Source organism: Danio rerio, chromosome 12 (genome assembly GCF_052040795.2).
Source record: "Danio rerio strain M-AB ecotype USA chromosome 12, GRCz13ab, whole genome shotgun sequence".
NCBI lineage: Eukaryota > Metazoa > Chordata > Actinopteri > Cypriniformes > Danionidae > Danio > Danio rerio.
The window spans coordinates 47,477,613-47,490,000 of NC_141032.1; the positions used below are offsets into that span (position 1 = coordinate 47,477,613).

The 12,388-nt window shown below is 43.0% G+C and overlaps 2 protein-coding genes across 3 annotated transcripts in view; one reads left to right on the forward strand and one right to left on the reverse strand.

The window, feature by feature from the left end:
- adam12a (ADAM metallopeptidase domain 12a) overlaps nucleotides 1-12,388 on the forward strand; it is a 245,472-nt gene that overhangs the window by 6,425 nt on the left and 226,659 nt on the right. The window lies entirely within an intron of this gene.
- On the reverse strand, nucleotides 1,259-8,800 carry LOC147841574 (uncharacterized). Its single transcript, XM_087276902.1, has 2 exons — nucleotides 8,684-8,800; nucleotides 1,259-8,232 (listed from the first exon to the last, which is right to left on the reverse strand). Exon 2 carries the CDS (start codon nucleotides 8,092-8,094, stop codon nucleotides 1,975-1,977), a length of 6,120 nt encoding a protein of 2,039 aa, XP_087133028.1. The 5' UTR covers nucleotides 8,095-8,232; nucleotides 8,684-8,800; the 3' UTR covers nucleotides 1,259-1,974.

The following is a 12,388-nucleotide window of genomic DNA, read 5'->3' on the forward strand; positions in this document are numbered from 1 at the left end:
CTGTCTGAATGCACAACAATAAAATGACAATTACAATATTATTGTAAAGGATAAATTTCGCAACAATTCTTCTTGACATGCATTCACTGCATAGACGAGCAAATCTCTGGCATGCTTCCAGAAAGCTCTTGTGTTTCACAGCATGAAAGAAACTCTTTGGATGATCTGTTTCTTTAAGATTGTCATGCACTGCTTTTGGGAAAGAACTGGGGGAAGCAACTCATCTTCCCACAATCCCCCCTGGTGTGAATTGCTGTGCGTCTGTGACAGGAACTGGTTACCTGCCTGCTGTGGTTAAAGGGTAACGAGTGCATTAATCAGAGCAGGTGTCTCATAAGGGCTCCTCTGTTTTCACTGTCCAGCATGCGGTCCTGCATTTCAGCCGCTGGAGGCTGAACGTGACTGCAAGTCTTTAATAGTCTGGTTTTATGAGCCGGCGTCTGCTGAGATTGTTGGCTTTATGGGTTTGATCAGTTGTTAAATGCATGAGGGTCACAGGGATGCCATTCAGGAGCATCTGTTAGTTTGCTTTATTACGGTCGACAGGAAATCCAGATTTTCATTGACTGATAACTATGTCCAAATATGAACTATAGACGAATTACCGGTTTGAAAACATTCAGGATGCGCACGCAGTGAGGATGCAGAAAATATACTGGAGCACTAGTGTTGTTGAATTAGAGATAAGTTATATTGATTACATATTATATATATTATTTACATAATGCTTTCAGCGGATTTTAACAGCTTGCCACCCAGTGATAAGCACAGTTATTTGGCAAAATTAACATTAATGTGAGCGGCATTCGTCTGACAGGTCAATTTGCAATAGCACCCTCCCAATGGATATTGGATAAGATGAAATGGCCAAGCAAGAGAAGTTGAAGGCCTTTTGATCATGTGCATTAAATAATAATGTCCCATGATTACCAGATTCCAAACTTTGTAGTGCTAAAAACCGAGGTTCTGCCTTGCCAAAGACAAGGAAAGAAGACGGAGCTATACAAGGCCTGGGTAATCATCAACAAGCAAAACAACTGCATTCTGACAGCGAACTGCATCTGTACGGCAGGGTATGTGAACATTATGGGTGTCACGATCCTCCAAATCCTCAATTCGATTACATTTTCGATTCTAAAGGCACGATTCGATTCGGTTTTCGATTATGAATTATACGAGCGTATGGGACGCTCAGGGGGTTCAGGTGTCGTGCACACAAGATGAAAGGGGTAGTTCCGGTAAGAGAACAGGAGAAGGATTCCCAGTTTTGTAAGTTTAATCAAGCTGGAATGTCATTACACACATGTGGTCTATAAGACAGAAAAATACAAAGATGAACAATTGCTAATGTCAGTAAATTATACAACAAACTTATTAATTAAGATACAAATAAACATACATTGAGTAATTGTGAATTATAAAGACAATGATGAATTAAATATACTGTTTTAAGCAATTGGAATGACCATTTAGTATTATTGTACAGGCTAAATCTACCCAAAGGTGAACATTTTACGAATTATTGACTGAATCAGGTGATATATATTAAATAGATACATAAAATAGGTTATATCAAACTATGAATCAATGTGAATATCCAGTTCAAAGTCCGAAATGAGATCGTTGGGTTTGATAACATGTGGTTTCACTTTCGGTTATGGCGCACGTGGGAATCACGAGACATACAGTGTGATTTACAAGACAATAACAGTAATCAAAACATTTATCTGGATCAAAGGATAGCAAACAAAAGGGACTCACCCATAATCAATTACACACTGGTGTAGAACATGTACAAATCGGTTGCACAGTCCAGCCAGCCGATCGGCAGCCTGTGTCTCTCCAGCCGTCATGACTGCCTTTTGTCACTGAACTCCCTATCACCAAACCTTCCTCTAGGGGTCGTTAAAGGGCTTTCTCACACAGCCGCCCCCAAATGTAAGTGAGTACATTTGAAATAGTGAGATATCCTAACTAAGTATCATGATTAATAGGGGCATCATCAGTGTGTTTCGGTAGAGGGACTAAACGAGATACGGGTCTAACATAAGTGCGGTTGCGTACCTGAACCTCAACCGATCTGGTTCGCCCATCAAGTCCAGGAAAGGTATTAGTTACTTTCCCTACTGGCCAACATGCTCGTGGGAGTTGTGGGTCCACTATCAGTACCACTTGGTCTAGCCCAATTTCCCCACCATCTTTGCGCCACTTCTGCCTTTCTTGTAAATTTGGTAAATAGTAGTGTATGAATCTAGACCAAAAATGGTCAGCAAGTATTTGACTATGTTTCCATCTTCTGGTTCCCAGAACATTACTTGAGTCGTAAAATACTTGTGGGAGAGAAGAATCATGGCGACCCATTAAAAGAATGTTGGGTGTAATAGGGTCCAGATCCGATACATCGGAAGACACATATCCCAGAGGCTTGGCATTTAGGATGCCTTCTACCTCGATGAGCACCGTTCGCAGTACAGTCTCAGTCACTGTTAGATCCTTCAATACTACTTTAAGGGCCTGTTTTACTGACTTAACCTCCCGTTCCCAAACTCCCCCAAAATGAGGGGCTCCAGGTGGGATAAATCTAAATGTAATTTGTTGTTCTGCCAATTGCTCTCTGAGTTGTGGAATCATAGATTCGTAGGCTGCTCTCAATTCCTTGTCTCCTCCAACAAAGTTTGTACCATTATCACTAAGGAGCTCAAATGGTTTCCCTCTTCGTGATATGAATCTGCGGAGAGCCATTAGGAATGCGTCTGTATCAAGACTTTCTACTAGGTCAAGATGGAGACAACGAGTGGTCAAACATTTGAATACTATTCCCCACCTTTTCTCTGTCCGTCTGCCAATCTTCACTGTGAATGGGCCAAAGCAATCCATTCCAGTGGAGTAGAATGGGGGTTTGTACAAACGAAGACGTGTCGGTGGAAGGTCAGCCATCTTAGGCATTTTTGGCTTAGCACGCCATTTCTGGCAGTCTGTACACAAGTATTGATGCTTCTTGATGGCTTCCCTACCTCTCAGAATCCAGTATCGTCTTCTTACCTCAGCGAAGACTCGCTCTGGTCCAGGATGTAGTAGGGTGGTATCATAATCCTTGATTAGAAGCTTTGTGAGGTAGTGTTGTGGATCAAGAACAACAGGGTGTGTCGTGTCTAGTTCCAGATGATGAGCATGTCTTAACCTCCCTCCAACCCTAATAAGTCCACTGACTTCATCATACTCAGGTGATAAAGATGCTAATCTGCTGTTGGATGGTAATGGTCTATTAGTGGTAAGAGCTTTAAACTCTTCCGGAAAGGAATCTCTTTGGGACTGCTGTAGGAGAAGTTTCTCTGCTAGAATGTAACTACCTGAGTCATCTTGCGGCTGGGTTTGAGGTGTAGCCGCCCCGTGAAGGGATGTCACAGTGGCTTTTAATAGTTCAGCCCATGTGCTGAATTGATTGACATCAGGGAGGGTGGTGTCTGGACAGGTAAGAACATGCAGACAGATTACTGACTTTTTTAATTCTGTCACTGGTTCTGGTTCATCTGCTGGTAAAGTGGGCCAGCATGATTCTGGTTGATAAAGAAATGGTGGTCCATTAATCCAGTGGCAAGGTGGCGTCAAACTGTTTAAGGTCTGACCTCGGGTTATGACATCAGCAGGGTTGTTCGCTGAATCAACATATCTCCACGAATTAATGTTGGTAAGTGACTGGATCTCGGCTACTCTTGTTCCAACAAAGACTTTGTATCTGCACGAGTCAGATTTAAGCCATTGTAGCACTGTAGATGAGTCTGACCAGAGAATGATGCGATTGATGTCAACAGTTAATTCTTCTTGGAGTATGTTAGCTACTTGTGCCCCAGTGAGTGCTGCACTCAATTCTAATCGGGGGATTGTCATTTGTTTCCGAGGTGCTACTCTTGAGCGGGCTAACACAAATGAAATGTGCACATGTCCTTGATCATTTTCAGTGCGCATGTAGGCTACAGAGCCGTAAACCCTTTCGGATGCATCGCAGAATATATGCAATTCCCGATTAAGTTTGTCTGCCTGCCAGTCAGAGGGGCTGTAGCACCTGGGGACTGCAATGTGATTCAAACCTTGGAGCTCTTGTAGCCAGGTTTGCCATCGGCTTAACAAACTCTCAGATGTGATTGGGTCATCCCATGTTAGGTTGGTCTTCCACAAATCCTGGACCAGTACTTTCGCTCTAGTTGTAAATGGAATTAGATAACCAATTGGATCATATTGAGAAGCCAACACTTTGTAGACATTGCGTAAAGTGGGCTCAAAGCATTCGATCTGGCTGGGTTTGTAACTGAATGAGTCTGAGAGGCAGTTCCATAGTAGCCCTAGTGTCCCTTCTAGGAGGTCAGTACTCTTTTGTGATAGCCAAAGTTCGCTATTGGTAGATCTAGCATCAGGAGGGAGATGCTGAATGACCTCTGGTTTGTTACTGGCCCATTGACGGAGCTCAAATCCACAGGTGAGCAAAAGTTGTCGTAAGTTGTCTACTAATGCTCTAGCTTCAGCAACAGTTTGAAGGCTATGGAGACAGTTATCCACGTAAAAGGAACCTTTAACTGTACTCTCCAGTACTGGGTCTCCATCGGAGTGGGTCTGAGCAATCATCTGGAGTGCATATATGGCACAGCACGGGCTGCACGTGGTGCCGAACGGTAAGACTTGCCATTCGTAGATCTTGGGTTGGTTGCTCCTTTGCATATCTCTCCACAGGAAGCGTACTACAGACTTATCAGTAGGCAAGAGGCGAACCTGGTGGAACATTCCTTTCACATCTCCGCTAATGGCTACAGGATGTTCGCGGAACCTCAGTAAGACACCAAGTAATGATGGACCAAGGATGGGCCCAGGTAAAAGTATGTCATTTAGAGCTTGCCCTTGGTAGTAATAAGAACAGTTAAATACTATTCTGTCTTTGCCGTTATGTGTCACCATATGGTGAGGGATGTACCACGATTCCCGGGATTCCTCTGCTTCTTCTGTTGATATCTCTGCCACATAGCCAGCTTCCTGCAGTCTTCTCATTTCCAAACAGTAAGCTTCAGCTTTCTTATGGTCTTTAGCGAGCTTGCGCTCAGTGTTTCGGAGATTAGCCATCACTGCTTCTTTGGGGGCTTTAAGAAGTTCAGCATTGGGTCGTCTGAGCAAGGGAGTGGCATAGCGCATGACTCCATTAACTTCTACCTTGGTGGTATCTGATTGAAGAAGCGAGAGAGCATACTGGTCATGTTTGGAGCGAGTGGCTGATTTTTCATTCGTATAGGGCAGAGTATCAATTTGCCAAAGGCGTTCCACATTTCTGAATAGCTCAGTATTCTGTGTGGTTGTGGTTATGTGAAGACATTGTGGTGTGGAAACGGAGGTCTGGCTGAGCCCAGTGGGACCTTGCAGGGTCCAACCAAGTCTAGTACAGATGGCTATCGGTCCATGTGAGGATCCCGTACACACTGGCTGGACAGGCGTAAGTAGATGTGCCATGTCAGACCCAATTAGTAGTAGAGGTTGGGCTTGGTCAATTAAAGGTAATGGCAGAGACTTAAGATGCTCATACTTGCGTTGGAGAGCGGGTACAGGGTAGGAATGTTTGGACAGTCTCAGATTATCTGCCGTGAAAGCATGAGAAATCAGGTATTTCCTGAATGGTTTGTGCAGTGGTGATACATAGAAGGATACATTGGCTCCTTTTAGATTAACCACATCTTGATGGACTGTGCGTAGTGTCAGCGTTTCAGGTTCGGTAGGGAGTTTTAACTGGTCCACTACCTGGGATAAGACAATGCTACGTTCCGAACCATCATCTAATACGGCGTATGCTTCCATGGCTTTCTCTTTATGGTGTAGTAGTACCTTAACTATCTTAAGCATTACCTTCTGAGACCTATTGGGCCGGTCTAAATAGACCTGTAGGCTGGGGACGTTAACCAACAGAACATTATTTTGTATTTGCGAAGCTGCTTCATGCAAAATGGTCAGATGTATCTCTTTGCACTTTGTACAAGGTTTTTTCAGAGTACAGTGGTCTGGAGTGTGAGTTCGCCCACATTTCCAACAGCGTTTCTCTGTGGATATCCACTCTACTATTTTCTCAGCTGTCAGCATTTTAAACTTAGGACATGCATTAAGAAAGTGGTCCTTCATGTTACAGTATGGGCAGAAGGGTTGAATCTTAACAGGAGGTTTAGATTCTGGGTGCCCTTGCACTGTTGAACTACCGTCTGTTGAATACAGAATGGATGTGGATTTCTCCTTTATGCGGAAAGGTGCTGACCTTGGCTGCTCTTTCTTAATAAATCTAGCATTTTCTGTTTGATACATTGTAGCTGCTTTATTAGAAATACGCTTTGCTTGCGACTTCATTTGTAGCCATTCTGATAGATCAGGTAAGGTATAGGTGCGATCCGTACCAGTCTGTAGAATACCTCGGCTGAAGCAGTACTCCACGAATCCATCCCTGTTCGATGGTGGCATCTTGCTTAGCAATCGATCAACATGAGAGCCACAGCGCAACTCATATCCATTTGGGCCTTCCAAAGTTTTGAGCATGCCTACTAGAGTTTGGGTGGACAGAGAAAAGGAGTCAAAAGCTTCTGCATCACCGAACTTGACTGCGGGGGCGTTCAGTATAATACTAAGTTCTGATTGGACTAGTTGCCGTGGCTGTCCATATTTATCTTGCAGTGCTTGCATGGCGGCGGTGTATGGCTTAGGGTCGTACATGTAAGCCTTTGCTAACTGCAGTGCGCTGGGAAGTTTTAAATGACTTAGAAGGACCTGATATTTGTAATGTTCACTCAGGTGAGGTTGATTATTCATTACATTTTCTAAGGCCATCTTTAATAAGGCAAAATCACTCTCTCTACCAGTGTCAAAATGTGGGATAGCTGGCTTAGGGACCCCGTAGGCAGAAGCGGCTAACATGTCAAGACCGGGAAATTGAGCTAGAGAGGGGTACAACCCTGACCGAATGGGAGAGGTATCAGGTGCGGGACCAGTGTACGGTGCAGATGTCCCATCAGGGCTAGAATGCATAGAGGGGTAGCATTGTACTTGTAGTGGAGATCCCACAGTTACAGTAGCGGGTGAGGGAACTACATTGTGGACCCTGACAGATGGTGCCTGACTATAGGTAGCAGAATTAGCAGCACAATATTGCGGCTTATTCACTAAAGATGATTCAAATGTCAAGGGAGCAACAAAATCTGAATTTGACATTAAGGTGGGCGGAATGGTACTTAATGCAGCTAATGAATTTGTAACTGTGTTGGGTTGAGTTATATTAGAAGTCGAGGTGACACCAATCAACTGAGGTTCAGATACAGTAACCGCACTGTTTGTTACAGGTAATACAGGGGGATGCATTACTGAAGACGCGGGTACAAAGGAAACGTGACAAGGAGTAGAGTGACTACGCATTAATTGTACTGATGCGTTAAGGTTCACAGCATTGTCATGTTGCGGGCTTACCTCAGGCCGAAGATCAACAGCTAGGTTGGACTGTGATGCATTAACACTGACATCTGGGGATTCCTGTTTAAGAAGTTCACACACAAATTTAGCAGCTTTAAGCTCGTTTTGTACCTTTTTTAGACGACGTCTGGTATCTACTTGCTTAGCTATTGACTCTCTAGCCTTAGTGGCTTGTTCCTGTATATACTGTGCTTCTCTAGCTTGTGTATCTAGTCTCTCACACTCTTTATCTACAATGGCCTCCTCTTCGATCTGCTGTTGTAGTTCTTCCAAGTCCATAGTCTTTAGTTTTTCTTCCAAAATGGCAGCTTGGAGATCAGAAAGTCCGTGTCTAGGAAGTCTGTAGTGAGCACTTCTATGAGATCTAGATGATGTGCTGGACATGGTGCCTGCTGAAATGGATGTGGATGCATGCCTTGACCGCCTGGATGGTCTCTGCGAAGATGCACCAGTTTGAGGTACTTCAGGATGCAGGCTGGGAGGTAGCTGGATGTCGTAGTCAGCTAGATGACCGGGGAGATGTCTCTCTCTGGGAGACCGAGGTCTGACGGCAGGATCAGCTTCACTGGGAGGTTCAGATTCCATCTTGTGACACAATCCGGCTCGAAGGACCATATACGAGCGTATGGGACGCTCAGGGGGTTCAGGTGTCGTGCACACAAGATGAAAGGGGTAGTTCCGGTAAGAGAACAGGAGAAGGATTCCCAGTTTTGTAAGTTTAATCAAGCTGGAATGTCATTACACACATGTGGTCTATAAGACAGAAAAATACAAAGATGAACAATTGCTAATGTCAGTAAATTATACAACAAACTTATTAATTAAGATACAAATAAACATACATTGAGTAATTGTGAATTATAAAGACAATGATGAATTAAATATACTGTTTTAAGCAATTGGAATGACCATTTAGTATTATTGTACAGGCTAAATCTACCCAAAGGTGAACATTTTACGAATTATTGACTGAATCAGGTGATATATATTAAATAGATACATAAAATAGGTTATATCAAACTATGAATCAATGTGAATATCCAGTTCAAAGTCCGAAATGAGATCGTTGGGTTTGATAACATGTGGTTTCACTTTCGGTTATGGCGCACGTGGGAATCACGAGACATACAGTGTGATTTACAAGACAATAACAGTAATCAAAACATTTATCTGGATCAAAGGATAGCAAACAAAAGGGACTCACCCATAATCAATTACACACTGGTGTAGAACATGTACAAATCGGTTGCACAGTCCAGCCAGCCGATCGGCAGCCTGTGTCTCTCCAGCCGTCATGACTGCCTTTTGTCACTGAACTCCCTATCACCAAACCTTCCTCTAGGGGTCGTTAAAGGGCTTTCTCACAGAATAATTAATTCATTAATGACCAATTAATTATTTGTAGCCTACCGTTTAAACTACCTGACCTGCATGGTCTTTGTTTTACCCATAAACAAATCATACAGTAAATAAATAAAGGCAAGATACACACATAATTACCACCTGTCAATCACTTTTTCTGCGGGACTCGTGAATAGGCAGTGATCTGTGTCGTTATAATGGCGTCGGTAAAAAAGAGGCACAACCAACAGGAACCAGCCAACAGTATCTGAGGTGTTCGCTAAAATGACTAAGTACAAGTGAGTGAAAGATTGAAGCAGTCCTCTGACTGCCTGGACCCGCTGTCTCGAGCCCATGGCTGTGTGTGCGTCTGTGTCTGTGTGTACGTTTTCAGAGGTAGAGAGGAAGGAGGGCTGCTCAGAAATGCTACACGTCACTGTGGATGTCAAATCGTTGTCGTTCTAAAATGCCATTTAAAAACAAAGACAGTGTAAACAGGGCATGAGTGTGTACTTTTCGCGAGAGGATTTGCAACGGGGGCGGGCAGAGGATCGCGATGCCGGTGTTGTCTATCGGACGAACCCTAATACGTACATAGCAGAGCTTGCAAACTGTGTTTTTTTTGTTGACAACACGAACGTTGTCAACATAACTCACTGGAAATCCAAAATGCTTACACACCGGCGACTTCATTGAAAGAGGAGAGGATTTAAGTTCTGTCGACGGGTCTCCTGTATCTGCAGTTCAACAAGCACTTCAACAAGCCTGTTTTTTCCCGCTTGCCGAAATTGAGCATAAATTTCGATCGATTTCGATTAAAAATCGAAATCGTGACACCCCTAGTACAGAGTTTGTTGTTGTATTAGAGATAAGTTATATTGATGACATATTATATATATTATTTACATAATGCTTTCAGCATATTATAACAGCTCGTCACCCAGTGATAAGCACAGTTATTTAACAATATTAACATTAATGTGAGCGGCGTTCGTCTGACAGGTCAATTTGCAATAGCACCCTCCCAATGGATATTGGATAAGATGAAATGGCCAAGCATCCAGCCCCAAATATACAACTATCTCACTGAAACAAGTGATTTTACAAGAGAGAAGTTGAAGGCCTTTTGATCATGTGCATTAAATAATAATGTCCCATGATTACCAGATTCCAAACTTTGTAGTGCTAAAAACCGAGGTTCTGCCTTGCCAAAGACAAGGAAAGAAGACGGAGCTATACAAGGCCTGGGTAATCATCAACAAGCAAAACAACTGCATTCTGACAGCGAACTGCACTTGTACGGCAGGGTATGTGAACATTATGGGTGTCACGATCCTCCAAATCCTCAATTCGATTACATTTTCGATTCTAAAGGCATGATTCGATTCGGTTTTCGATTATAAATAATTAATTCATTAATGACCAATTAATTATTTGTAGCCTACCGTTTAAACTACCTGACCTGCATGGTCTTTGTTTTACCCATAAACAAATCATACAGTAAATGGATAAAGGCAAGATACACACATAATTACCACCTGTCAATCACTTTTTCTGCGGGACTCGTGAATAGGCAGTGATCTGTGTCGTTATAATGGCGTCGGTAAAAAAGACGCACAACCAACAGGAACCAGCCAACAGTATCTGAGGTGTTCGCTAAAATGACTAAGTACAAGTGAGTGAAAGATTGAAGCAGTCCTCTGACTGCCTGAACCCGCTGTCTCGAGCCCATGGCTGTGTGTGCGTCTGTGTCTGTGTGTACGTTTTCAGAGGTAGAGAGGAAGGAGGGCTGCTCAGAAATGCTACACGTCACTGTGGATGTCAAATCGTTGTCGTTCTAAAATGCCATTTAAAAACAAACACAGTGTAAACAGGGCCTAAGTGTGTACTTTTCGCGAGCGGTTTGCAACGGGGGCGGGCGGAGGATCGCGATGCCGGTGTTGTCTATCGGACGAACCCTAATACGTACATAGCAGAGCTTGCAAACTGTGTTTTTTTGTTGACAACACGAACGTTGTCAACGTAACTCACTGGAAATCCAAAATGCTTACACACCGGCGACTTCATTGAAAGAGGAGAGGGTTCAAGTTCTGTCGACGGGTCTCCTGTATCTGCAGTTCAACAAGCCTGTTTTTTTTTCCCGCTTGCCAAGCCAAGCTGTCGTGACATGGGGGCGTGGCAGCATCAACGATTCTATTTTTTGATTCGATAATCGAAATTGAGCAGAAATTTTGATTGATTTCGATAAAAAATCGAAATCGTGACACCCCTAGTACAGAGTTTGTTGTTGTATTAGAGATAAGTTATATTGATGACATATTATATATATTATTTACATAATGCTTTCAGCATATTATAACAGCTCGTCACCCAGTGATAAGCACAGTTATTTGGCAATATTAACATTAATGTGAGCGGCGTTCGTCTGACAGGTCAATTTGCAATAGCACCCTCCCAATGGATATTGGATAAGATGAAATGGCCAAGCATCCAGCCCCAAATATACAACTATCTCACTGAAACAAGTGATTTTACAAGAGAGAAGTTGAATGCCTTTTGATCATGTGCATTAAATAATAATGTCCCATGATTACCAGATTCCAAACTTTGTAGTGCTAAAAACCGAGGTTCTGCCTTGCCAAAGACAAGGAAAGAAGACGGAGCTATACAAGGCCTGGGTAATCATCAACAAGCAAAACAACTGCATTCTGACAGCGAACTGCATCTGTATGGCAGGGTATGTGAACTTACATGGTTACATTTCATTCTAAGCATTCAGTGTCCGCTGTTTATTCATTCATTCATTTTCTTGTCGGCTTAGTCTCTTTATTAATCCGGGGTCGCCACAGCGGAATGAACCGCCAACTTATCCAGCAAGTTTTTACGCAGCAAATACCCTTCCAGCCGCAACCCATTTCTGGGAAAGTCTGCAGTTCAATTCACCATGTTTAACTGTCTTTGCTGAAATCATTACTGCAATCAAAAATAAGTAATGTGTATGATTAATCATAGCGTGAACTTACCTGATATACTATGAGAACTGCAGAGACCAGCATTTTAAATTAGGTCCTCACTCCATTCAGCTCTTATGATGGCTGGTAGCCAAATACATCTGCGGTTGGGATTAAAAGCAGTGTGATGTACGGTAAAATTTTATTGAATCAGGCATCCTACTGCACAACTTGACAAGTTTGCTATTGTAACTGTTAAGCATGGTTGAACTCGTGTGACATAGGTTGGTAATTCCCCTATAAAATAGCTATTAAATATTGTTTCAAGAGTTCAGACTTGGATATTGCTTAATGCTAATAGCAGGTTTGGCATGCTGTCCCAGGAGAGAACCCTGAGCTCGGAGATAATTGAGCCTAGGGCTCCCGCCTGGTGGAAGCATGAAAGAGGTGTACGTGATCAGGTGGTTCTCGAGAGCTCCCCTTGGTAAAGGAGAAAAGGGGGAGAAGGGGTGGATGGGGGTTTCTTCAGAAAATGAAGATAAGGGAGTGATTTTTGCTAGGCTACTTATTGTGAGTATGGAGTAATCTGATTGGCTAACTAATGATTGTAGATGAGA